Source organism: Coregonus clupeaformis, chromosome 27, assembly GCF_020615455.1.
Source record: "Coregonus clupeaformis isolate EN_2021a chromosome 27, ASM2061545v1, whole genome shotgun sequence".
NCBI classification, from domain to species: Eukaryota; Metazoa; Chordata; class Actinopteri; order Salmoniformes; family Salmonidae; genus Coregonus; species Coregonus clupeaformis.
Window position 1 is genome coordinate 43,005,859 of NC_059218.1, and position 12,518 is coordinate 43,018,376.

The 12,518-nt window shown below is 42.7% G+C and overlaps 1 protein-coding gene across 1 annotated transcript in view; it reads left to right on the top strand.

Annotated features, from left to right (window-relative positions):
• slc46a3 (solute carrier family 46 member 3) overlaps window positions 1-11,751 on the top strand; it is a 38,740-nt gene extending 26,989 nt beyond the window's left edge. Inside the window, exons 4-7 of the mRNA XM_041850350.2 lie at window positions 1,782-2,028; window positions 3,008-3,091; window positions 3,737-3,893; window positions 11,607-11,751. Coding sequence (XP_041706284.2) covers window positions 1,782-2,028; window positions 3,008-3,091; window positions 3,737-3,893; window positions 11,607-11,739 — 621 coding nt within the window. The 3' untranslated portion in view covers window positions 11,740-11,751. The remainder of the gene's footprint in view (window positions 1-1,781; window positions 2,029-3,007; window positions 3,092-3,736; window positions 3,894-11,606) is intronic.
• Window positions 11,752-12,518: the final 767 nt, after the last annotated feature.

The window sequence follows — 12,518 nt, forward strand, 5'->3', positions numbered from 1 at the left end:
TGGTAGTAAGAATCCTTGGCAGTAAGAATCCTTGGCAGTAAGAATCCTTGGCATTAAGAATCCTTGGCAGTACAGTGCCTTGCAAAAGTATTCATCCCCCTTGGCATTTTTCCTATTTTGTTGCATTACAACCTGTAATTTAAATTGATTTTTATTTGGATTTCATGTAATGGACATACACAAAATAGTCCAAATTGGTGAAGTGAAATGAAAAAAATAACTTGTTTCAAATAATTCTAAAAAATTAATAACGGAAAAGTGGTGTGTGCATATGTATTCACCCCCTTTGCTATGAATCCCCTAAATAAGATCTGGTGCAACCAATTACCTTCAGAAGTCACATAATTAGTTAAATAAAGTCCACCTGTGTGCAATCTAAGTGTCAAATAATCTGTCACATGATCTCAGTATATATACACCTGTTCTGAAAGGCCCCAGAGTCTGCAACACCACTAAGCAAGAGGGCACCACCAAGCAAGCGGCACCACGAAGACCAAGGAGCTCTCCAAACAGGTCAGGGACAAAGTTGTGGAGAAGTACAGGTCAGGGTTTGGTTATAAAGAAAAATCGGAAACTTTGAACATCCCACGGAGCACCATAAACCCATTATTAAAAAATGGAAAGAATATGGCACCACAACAAACCTGCCAAGAGAGGGCCGCCCACCAAAACTCATGGACCAGGCAAGGAGGGCATTAATCAGAGAGGCAACAAAGAGAAAAAAGATAACCCTGAAAGAGCTGCAAAGCTCCACAGAGGTTTGAGACTGGGACGGATGTTCACCTTCCAGCTGGACAATGACCCTAAGCATACTGCTAAAGCAACACTCGAGTGGTTTAAGGGGAAACATTTAAATGTCTTGGAATGGCCTAGTCAAAGCCCAGACCTCAATCCAATTGAGAATCTGTAGTATGACTTGAAGATTGCTGTACACCGGCGGAACCCATCCAACTTGAAGGAGCTGGAGCAGTTTTGCCTTGAAGAATGGGCAAAAGTCCCAGTGGCTAGATGTGCCAAGCTTATAGAGACATACCCCAAGAGACTTGCAGCTGTAATTGCTGCAAAAGGTGGCTCTACAAAGTATTGACTTTGGGGGGTGAATAGTTCAAGTTTTCTGTTTTTTTTTTCTTGTTTGTTTCACAAGACAAAATATTTTGCATCTTCAAAGTGGTAGGCATGTTGTGTAAATCAAATGATACAAACCCCCCAAAAATAAATTTTAATTCCAGGTTGTAAGGCAACACGATAGGAAAAATGCCAAAGGGGGTGAATACTTTCGCAAGCTACTGTAAGAATCCTTGGTAGTAAGAATCCTTGGCAGTAAGAATCCTTGGCAGTAATAATAATAATAATATGCCATTTAGCAGACGCTTTTATCCAAAGCGACTTACAGTCATGCGTGCATACATTTTTGTGTATGGGTGGTCCCGGGGATCGAACGCACTACCTTGGCGTTACAAGCGCCGTGCTCTACCAGCTGAGCTACAGAGGACCACGAATCCTTGGCAGTAAGAATCCTTGGCAGTAAGAATCCTTGGCAGTAAGAATCCTTGGCAGTAAGAATCCTTGGTAGTAAGAATCATTGGTTAGTATCCTATATGTCCTTGTAAAAAAAATCAAAATCTATCTTTTTGTCAAGATTCAGGAACTCATCTGCTCATGGCCTGCTCCTTTCTCTCCCCCCCCCCCCCATCTCCCTGTCAGCTATCTAAGATGATTGTTCATTAGTTTTAATTTAGTATTTTTTCACACATTGCATCCATCCTCTCTCTCCCCCACAGGTGTCTAAGCTGGGTGGTATGTCCATCTTCATCCTGTATGAGCTGAATGCTCCTCTGTGTTGGAGTGAGGTGTTGGTGGGCTACGGTTCAGCCCTGTCTACACTCATCTACCTGGGGAGCTTTGCAGGGGTCTCCCTGCTGTCACGCTGTCTCCGGGACGGGTACATAGTACTACTGGGGCTGCTGTCTGTCGCTGCAGGACTACTGACGGCTGCCTTCGCCAAGAACACACTTCTCATGTTCCTAGGTGAGATGGGGGGGGGGGGTGTTTGACTGGTAGGTTGTCTGGCTGATTGATTGATTGAATTAGTTTTATAATTAGAAGTAGTAGGCTGTTCAAGCAGGAGACAACATTACACACAGGTACATAAAACATTACTGATGATAAAAAAACACCTGAAGGCGTATATTTTCCTCCTCATGCCCACTCCTCTGTGTGTGTGTGTGTGTGTGTGTGTGTGTGTGTGTGTGTGTGTGTGTGTGTGTGTGTGTGTGTGTGTGTGTGTGTGTGTGTGTGTGTGTGTGTGTGTGTGTGTGTGTGTGTGTGTGTGTGTGTCAGGACCCCAATGTCCTAACATTTCACCTTAATGTCCTGAAAAGGTAGGAAAACAATAACTTATTTGAAATTAATTTGTTCAAATGCTATTTTAAGCTTAAGTGTTAGGTTTGGGGTGAGGGAAAATAGGATTTTTAATGGTAAAAAAATTGTACACTCCAAAAATACCTGAAATTTCACGAAAACACAGGTGTGTGTGCGCGTGTGTTTGTGTAAAAATACTTTACTAAAACTGAAAACACCCTCCCCTCCTCTCTTTCCCCTCCTCTCTTTCCCCGTCTCTCTCTCCCTCTCTCAATTCAATTAAATTCTATTCAAAGGGATTTATTGGCATGGGAAACAGCTATGAGCCCGAGTCAAAGCAAGTGAAATAAACAAAAGGGAAATAAACTATCAGAAATTAACAGTAAACATTACACTCACAAAGGCTTTAAAAGAATATTAACATTTTAAGTGTTATGTTATTGGCTATATACAGTGTTGTAACAATGTGCAAATAGTTGAAGTATTAAGGGGAAAATAAATATGTTTGTGTTTGTGTGTCAGTGTGTATAAACCAGTTCTCTCGTGTGTGTGTGTGTGTGTAAACCAGTTATCTCGTGTGTGTGTGTGTGTAAACCAGTTATCTCATGTGTGTGTAAACCAGTTCTCTCGTGTGTGTGTTCCTTAGTGCGGCTGCCTCTCCTTCTCTCCATCATGCCTGCTCCTGTTCTGAGGTCCATGATGTCCAAGATAGTACTCAGCTCTGAACAGGGTAAGACACTATGCTAAGCTAGGCTACATTCCACTATTCCACTATACTAGGCTGAGCTAGGGTACATTACACTATGTTACACTATGCTAGGCTAGGCTGAGATAGGCTATATTATGTTACACTATGCTAGGCTAGGCTATATTACACTATTTTACACTATGCTAGGCTGAGCTAGGGTACATTACATTATGTGACACTATGCTAGGCTAGGCTGATCTAGGCTACATTACACTATGTGACATTATGCTAGGCTACATTACACTATGTGACAATATGCTAGGCTACATTACACTATGTGACATTATGCTAGGCTACATTACACTATGTGACATTATGCTAGGCTACATTACACTATGTGACAGGCTAGGCTAGGCTACAATTATTACAGTGTTTCTATGAGGCTTCCCAGTGTACGATAGTGACAAGTTAAACCATGTTCAGTACATTTAACATTTGAGTAAATTAGTACCTTACCCAGAGTGACTTACAGTTAGTGCATTGATGTTAAGGTAGCTAAGAGACATGATATCACAGCCATAATCAGCATTTGTCCTCCAAAATCAGCAAAAGTCAGTGCTGGTAATAAAGCCACTCAGAATAACGATAACTCCAGAACTTTGTGTTTGTGCCCTCTCCTCTCCCCAGGTGCTGTGTTTGCGTGTGTAGCGTTCGTGGAGATGCTGAGTATAGGTGTTGGGTTCACCGTGTTCAGCAGTACCTACGCCTCCACCGTCTCCTGGTTCCCTGGATTCAGCTTCCTGCTGGCTTCAGCCATCGCACTCATACCGGCTGCTCTGATTGGGTGAGTCAGTCAACACAACTATTCTGATTGGCTGGGTCAGTCATCACAACCTTTCTGATTGGTCTGAGTCAGTCAGTCAATACAACCATTCTGATTGGTCTGAGTCATTCAATACAACCATTCTGATTGGCTGAGTCAGTAAAGACAAGTATTCTGTGCTAATCAATCCCAGAACCACTGCAAAGGACCTTGTGAAGATGCTGGAGGAAACAGGTACAAAAGTATCTATATCCACAGTAAAAATGAGTCCTATATCGACATAACCTGAAAGGCCGCTCAGCAAGGAAGAAGCCACTGCTCCAAAACCACCATAAAAAAGCCAGACTACGGTTTGCAACTGCACATGGGGATAAAGATCGTACTTTTTGGAGAAATATCCTCTGGTCTGATGAAACAAAAATAGAACTGTTTGGCCATAATGACCATCGTTATGTTTGGAGGAAAAAGGTGGTGGCTTGCAAGCCGAAGAACACCATCCCAACCGTGAAGCACGGGGGTGGCAGCATCATGCTGTGGGGGGACTGGTGCACTTCACAAAATAGATGGCATCATGAGGAAGGATAATTATGTGGATATATTGAAGCAACATCTCAAGACATCAGTCAGGAAGTTAAATCTTGGTCGCAAATGGGTCTTCCAAATGGACAATGACCCCAAGCACACTTCCAAAGTTGTGGCAAAATGGCTTAAGGACAACAAAGTCAAGGTATTGGAGTGGCCATCACAAAGCCCTGACCTCAATCCTATTGAACATTTGTGGGCAGAACTGATGAAGCGTGTGCGAGCAAGGAGGCCTACAAACCTGACTCCGTTACACCAGCTCTGTCAGGAGGAATGGGCCAAAATTCACCAATCTTATTGTGGGAAGATTGTGGAAGGCTACCCAAAACGTTTGACCCAAGTTAAACAATTTAAAGGCAATGCTACCAAATACTAATCCTGACCCACTGGGAATGTGATGAAATAAATAAAAGCTGAAATAAATCATTCTCTCTAGTATTATTCTGACATTTCACATTCTTAAAATAAAGTGGTGATCCTAACTGACCTAAGACAGGGATGTTGCTTCAATATATCCACATAATTTTCCTTCCTCATGATGCCATCTATTTTGTGAAGTGCACCAGTCCCTCCTGCAGCAAAGCACCCTCACAGCATGATGCTGCCACCCCCGTGCTTCAGGGTTGGGATGGTGTTCTTTGGCTTGCAAGTCACCCCCTTTTTCCTCCAAACATAACGATGGTCATTATGGCCAAACAATTCTATTTTTGTTTCATCAGACCAGAGGACATTTCTCCAAAAAGTACGATGTTTACTTGGATTAAATGTCAGGAATTGTGAACAACTGAGTTTAAATGTATTTGGCTAAGGTGTATGTAAACTTCCGACTTCAACTGTATCGGCTTGAGGGGGAATATACACAGCCGTGACAATGACCGAAGTGAATTATCTTGGGAGGTAATTCGGTCGGCATTTGATAGTGAGGTATTCCAGATCAGGAGAACAAAAGGACAGGAGTTTCTGTACCTTACCAAAATTACACCATGAGTAATAAATCATGAAACACCTCCGCCTTGCTTTTTCCCAGAGAGTTCTTTATTTCTGTCTGTGCGATGTACTGAGAACCCAGCTGGCTGTATGGACGGGGGGTGGGGCGGTATATCCGGAGAGAACCATGATTCCGTGAAACAGAGTATGTTCCAGTCCCTGATGTCTCTTTGGAAGGAGATCCTCGCCCTGAGCTCGTCTACTTTATTGTCCAGAGACTGAACATTAGTGAGTAATATACTCGGAAGCAGTGGATGGTATGCACGCCTCCTGAGTCTGATACAATGTAAGGCGTGTTATATTTAAGGCAGGACACATTCGCAAATACTGCGCATGTAGACTCAACTGTAAATTACCCTTAAAATATGTTGTAGTGTGCCTTACTATAACACACCTTGTATTGAATCCTGACTATCTACAAATATATTTTAGTTGAGCTCTCTCTCCAGGATTGTAATGTATTGTAGTTGAGCTCTCTCTCCAGGGGGTTGTAATGTATTGTGATTGAGCTCTCTCTCCAGGGTTGTAATGTATTGTAGTTGAGCTCTCTCTCCAGGGTTGTAATATATTGTGATTGAGCTCTCTCTCCAGGGTTGTAATATATTGTGATTGAGCTCTCTCTCCAGGGGGTTGTAATGTATTGTAGTTGAGCTCTCTCTCCAGGGGGTTGTAATATATTGTAGTTGAGCTCTCTCTCCAGGGTTGTAATATATTGTGATTGAGCTCTCTCTCCAGGGTTGTAATGTATTGTAGTTGAGCTCTCTCTCCAGGGTTGTAATGTATTGTGATTGAGCTCTCTCTCCAGGGTTGTAATGTATTGTAGTTGAGCTCTCTCTCCAGGGTTGTAATGTATTGTGATTGAGCTCTCTCTCCAGGGTTGTAATGTATTGTAGTTGAGCTCTCTCTCCAGGGTTGTAATATATTGTAGTTGAGCTCTCTCTCCAGGGTTGTAATGTATTGTAGTTGAGCTCTCTCTCCAGGGTTGTAATATATTGTGATTGAGCTCTCTCTCCAGGGTTGTAATATATTGTGATTGAGCTCTCTCTCCAGGGTTGTAATCTATTGTAGTTGAGCTCTCTCTCCAGGGTTGTAATATATTGTGATTGAGCTCTCTCTCCAGGGTTGTAATATATTGTGATTGAGCTCTCTCTCCAGGGGTTGTAATGTATTGTAGTTGAGCTCTCTCTCCAGGGTTGTAATGTATTGTAGTTGAGCTCTCTCTCCAGGGTTGTAATGTATTGTGATTGAGCTCTCTCTCCAGGGTTGTAATATATTGTGATTGAGCTCTCTCTCCAGGGTTGTAATATATTGTAGTTGAGCTCTCTCTCCAGGGTTGTAATGTATTGTGATTGAGCTCTCTCTCCAGGGTTGTAATATATTGTAGTTGAGCTCTCTCTCCAGGGTTGTAATGTATTGTGATTGAGCTCTCTCTCCAGGGTTGTAATATATTGTAGTTGAGCTCTCTCTCCAGGGTTGTAATGTATTGTGATTGAGCTCTCTCTCCAGGGTTGTAATATATTGTGATTGAGCTCTCTCTCCAGGGTTGTAATGTATTGTGATTGAGCTCTCTCTCCAGGGTTGTAATGTATTGTGATTGAGCTCTCTCTCCAGGGTTGTAATGTATTGTAGTTGAGCTCTCTCTCCAGGGTTGTAATGTATTGTGATTGAGCTCTCTCTCCAGGGTTGTAATGTATTGTAGTTGAGCTCTCTCTCCAGGGTTGTAATATATTGTAGTTGAGCTCTCTCTCCAGGGTTGTAATATATTGTAGTTGAGCTCTCTCTCCAGGGTTGTAATATATTGTGATTGAGCTCTCTCTCCAGGGTTGTAATGTATTGTGATTGAGTCTCTCTCTCCAGGGTTGTAATGTGTTGTGATTGAGCTCTCTCTCCAGGGTTGTAATGTATTGTAGTTGAGCTCTCTCTCCAGGGTTGTAATGTATTGTAGTTGAGCTCTCTCTCCAGGGTTGTAATGTATTGTGATTGAGCTCTCTCTCCAGGGTTGTAATGTATTGTGATTGAGCTCTCTCTCCAGGGTTGTAATGTATTGTATTTGAGCTCTCTCTCCAGGGTTGTAATGTATTGTAGTTGAGCTCTCTCTCCAGGGTTGTAATGTATTGTAGTTGAGCTCTCTCTCCAGGGTTGTAATGTATTGTGATTGAGCTTTCTCTCCAGGGTTGTAATGTATTGTTGTTGAGCTCTCTCTCCAGGGGGTTGTAATATATTGTGATTGAGCTCTCTCTCCAGGGTTGTAATATATTGTAGTTGAGCTCTCTCTCCAGGGTTGTAATGTATTGTGATTGAGCTCTCTCTCCAGGGTTGTAATGTATTGTGATTGAGCTCTCTCTCCAGGGTTGTAATGTATTGTGATTGAGCTCTCTCTCCAGGGTTGTAATATATTGTGATTGAGCTCTCTCTCCAGGGTTGTAATATATTGTGATTGAGCTCTCTCTCCAGGGTTGTAATATATTGTAGTTGAGCTCTCTCTCCAGGGTTGTAATATATTATGATTGAGCTCTCTCTCCAGGGTTGTAATGTATTGTGATTGAGCTCTCTCTCCAGGGGGTTGTAATGTATTGTAGTTGAGCTCTCTCTCCAGGGTTGTAATGTATTGTAGTTGAGCTCTCTCTCCAGGGTTGTAATATATTGTGATTGAGCTCTCTCTCCAGGGTTGTAATGTATTGTGATTGAGCTCTCTCTCCAGGGGGTTGTAATATATTGTGATTGAGCTCTCTCTCCAGGGTTGTAATGTATTGTGATTGAGCTCTCTCTCCAGGGTTGTAATGTATTGTAGTTGAGCTCTCTCTCCAGGGTTGTAATGTATTGTAGTTGAGCTCTCTCTCCAGGGTTGTAATATATTGTGATTGAGCTCTCTCTCCAGGGTTGTAATATATTGTGATTGAGCTCTCTCTCCAGGGTTGTAATCTATTGTAGTTGAGCTCTCTCTCCAGGGTTGTAATGTATTGTGATTGAGCTCTCTCTCCAGGGTTGTAATATATTGTAGTTGAGCTCTCTCTCCAGGGTTGTAATGTATTGTGATTGAGCTCTCTCTCCAGGGTTGTAATGTATTGTGATTGAGCTCTCTCTCCAGGGTTGTAATGTATTGTGATTGAGCTCTCTCTCCAGGGTTGTAATGTATTGTGATTGAGCTCTCTCTCCAGGGTTGTAATGTATTGTAGTTGAGCTCTCTCTCCAGGGTTGTAATGTATTGTGATTGAGCTCTCTCTCCAGGGTTGTAATGTATTGTAGTTGAGCTCTCTCTCCAGGGTTGTAATATATTGTAGTTGAGCTCTCTCTCCAGGGTTGTAATATATTGTAGTTGAGCTCTCTCTCCAGGGTTGTAATATATTGTGATTGAGCTCTCTCTCCAGGGTTGTAATGTATTGTGATTGAGCTCTCTCTCCAGGGTTGTAATGTGTTGTGATTGAGCTCTCTCTCCAGGGTTGTAATGTATTGTAGTTGAGCTCTCTCTCCAGGGTTGTAATGTATTGTAGTTGAGCTCTCTCTCCAGGGTTGTAATGTATTGTGATTGAGCTCTCTCTCCAGGGTTGTAATGTATTGTAGTTGAGCTCTCTCTCCAGGGTTGTAATGTATTGTGATTGAGCTCTCTCTCCAGGGTTGTAATGTATTGTGATTGAGCTCTCTCTCCAGGGTTGTAATGTATTGTATTTGAGCTCTCTCTCCAGGGTTGTAATGTATTGTAGTTGAGCTCTCTCTCCAGGGTTGTAATGTATTGTAGTTGAGCTCTCTCTCCAGGGTTGTAATGTATTGTGATTGAGCTTTCTCTCCAGGGTTGTAATGTATTGTTGTTGAGCTCTCTCTCCAGGGGGTTGTAATATATTGTGATTGAGCTCTCTCTCCAGGGTTGTAATATATTGTAGTTGAGCTCTCTCTCCAGGGTTGTAATGTATTGTGATTGAGCTCTCTCTCCAGGGTTGTAATGTATTGTGATTGAGCTCTCTCTCCAGGGTTGTAATGTATTGTGATTGAGCTCTCTCTCCAGGGTTGTAATATATTGTAGTTGAGCTCTCTCTCCAGGGTTGTAATATATTGTGATTGAGCTCTCTCTCCAGGGTTGTAATGTATTGTGATTGAGCTCTCTCTCCAGGGGGTTGTAATGTATTGTAGTTGAGCTCTCTCTCCAGGGTTGTAATGTATTGTAGTTGAGCTCTCTCTCCAGGGTTGTAATATATTGTGATTGAGCTCTCTCTCCAGGGTTGTAATGTATTGTGATTGAGCTCTCTCTCCAGGGGGTTGTAATATATTGTGATTGAGCTCTCTCTCCAGGGTTGTAATGTATTGTGATTGAGCTCTCTCTCCAGGGTTGTAATGTATTGTAGTTGAGCTCTCTCTCCAGGGTTGTAATGTATTGTAGTTGAGCTCTCTCTCCAGGGTTGTAATATATTGTGATTGAGCTCTTTCTCCAGGGTTGTAATGTATTGTAGTTGAGCTCTCTCTCCAGGGTTGTAATGTATTGTAGTTGAGCTCTCTCTCCAGGGTTGTAATATATTGTAGTTGAGCTCTCTCTCCAGGGTTGTAATGTATTGTAGTTGAACTCTCTCTCCAGGGTTGTAATGTATTGTAGTTGAGCTCTCTCTCCAGGGTTGTAATGTATTGTGATTGAGCTCTCTCTCCAGGGTTGTAATGTATTGTGATTGAGCTCTCTCTCCAGGGTTGTAATGTATTGTAGTTGAGCTCTCTCTCCAGGGTTGTATTGTATTGTGATTGAGCTCTCTCTCCAGGGTTGTAATGTATTGTAGTTGAGCTCTCTCTCCAGGGTTGTAATATATTGTAGTTGAGCTCTCTCTCCAGGGTTGTAATATATTGTAGTTGAGCTCTCTCTCCAGGGTTGTAATATATTGTGATTGAGCTCTCTCTCCAGGGTTGTAATGTATTGTGATTGAGCTCTCTCTCCAGGGTTGTAATGTGTTGTGATTGAGCTCTCTCTCCAGGGTTGTAATGTATTGTAGTTGAGCTCTCTCTCCAGGGTTGTAATGTATTGTAGTTGAGCTCTCTCTCCAGGGTTGTAATGTATTGTGATTGAGCTCTCTCTCCAGGGTTGTAATGTATTGTAGTTGAGCTCTCTCTCCAGGGTTGTAATGTATTGTGATTGAGCTCTCTCTCCAGGGTTGTAATGTATTGTGATTGAGCTCTCTCTCCAGGGTTGTAATGTATTGTATTTGAGCTCTCTCTCCAGGGTTGTAATGTATTGTAGTTGAGCTCTCTCTCCAGGGTTGTAATGTATTGTAGTTGAGCTCTCTCTCCAGGGTTGTAATGTATTGTGATTGAGCTTTCTCTCCAGGGTTGTAATGTATTGTTGTTGAGCTCTCTCTCCAGGGGGTTGTAATATATTGTGATTGAGCTCTCTCCAGGGTTGTAATATATTGTAGTTGAGCTCTCTCTCCAGGGTTGTAATGTATTGTGATTGAGCTCTCTCTCCAGGGTTGTAATGTATTGTGATTGAGCTCTCTCTCCAGGGTTGTAATGTATTGTGATTGAGCTCTCTCTCCAGGGTTGTATTATATTGTGATTGAGCTCTCTCTCCAGGGTTGTAATATATTGTGATTGAGCTCTCTCTCCAGGGTTGTAAAATATTGTAGTTGAGCTCTCTCTCCAGGGTTGTAATATATTGTGATTGAGCTCTCTCTCCAGGGTTGTAATGTATTGTGATTGAGCTCTCTCTCCAGGGTTGTAATGTATTGTTGTTCTGTCTGTCTCCAGGGTGGTAAAGTCTGTCTGTCTCCAGGGTGGTAATGTCTGTCTGTCTGTCTGTCTGTCTGTCTGTCTGTCTCCAGGGTGGTAATGTCTGTCTGTCTGTCTGTCTGTCTGTCTGTCTTTCTGTCTGTCTGTCTGTCTGTCTGTCTGTCTGTCTGTCTCCAGGGTGGTAATGTGTCTGTCTGTCTCCAGGGTGGTAATGTGTCTGTCTGTCTCCAGGGTGGTAATGTGTCTGTCTCCAGGGTGGTAATGTGTCTGTCTCCAGGGTGGTAATGTGTCTGTCTCCAGGGTGGTAATGTGTCTGTCTCCAGGGTGGTAATGTGTCTGTCTCCAGGGTGGTAATGTGTCTGTCTCCAGGGTTGTAATGTGTCTGTCTCCAGGGTGGTAATGTGTCTGTCTCCAGGGTGGTAATGTGTGTGTCTCCAGGGTTGTAATGTGTCTGTCTGTCTCCAGGGTGGTAATGTGTCTGCGTCTGGACAAGGATGAAGAGGCCAGTCGACTAACAGCTGATGATGAGGAAGAGGAGGAAGAGGAGATTGAGAGCTGTGGACAGTCACTAGAGCTACCACACTGGAACAGCAGCTAGTTTCTATCTCTCCTCTCCTCCTCTCTTATCCTCTATCTCTTCTCTCCTCTATATCTGCTCTATCTTTCCTCAACTCTATCTCTTATCCTCTCTCTCCTCTCCTCTCTTATCTTCTATATCTCCTCTCCTCTATCTCTACTCTCTTATCCTCTATCTCACTATCTCTCTATCTCTCTATCACTCTATCTCTCTCTCTCTCTATCTCTCTCTCTCTCTATCTCTCTATCTCTCCATCTCTGCTCTATCTCTACTCTCTTATCCTCTATCTCTCCTCTACTCTATCTCTCATCCTCTCTCTCTCCTCTCCTCTATCTACTATCTTATCCTATCTCTCCTCTCCTCTCCTCTCCTCTCCTCTCCTCTCCTCTCCTCTCCCCTCTCCTCTCCTCTCCTCTCCTCCCTCCCCTCCCTCTCCTCTCCTCTCCTCTCCTCTCCTCTCCCCTCTCCTCTCCTCCTCTTCTTTCCAACCCTCCTCCTCTTGTCTTCTCCCTCATCCTCTCTACTCCTCCTCTAAATCTTTTTTAAAATAAATAACACAACTAAAACCTATATCTTGTTTGAATTTACAGATTGTCATAATCACAATGTTACCTTTTTTTTATATTACTCTTATTATATTACATTTGTGTTTAATGTTTCAAATCATTTGGAGAGAAAAGGTACAAATTAACTTCACATCTTCATCTTTTAATCTGTCCTATATACCCACACTCTGCCGTAGTGCAGTAACCACATGCACTCTGGATTAACTCCGTAGGTCTACAGGTATCATTTTGTAC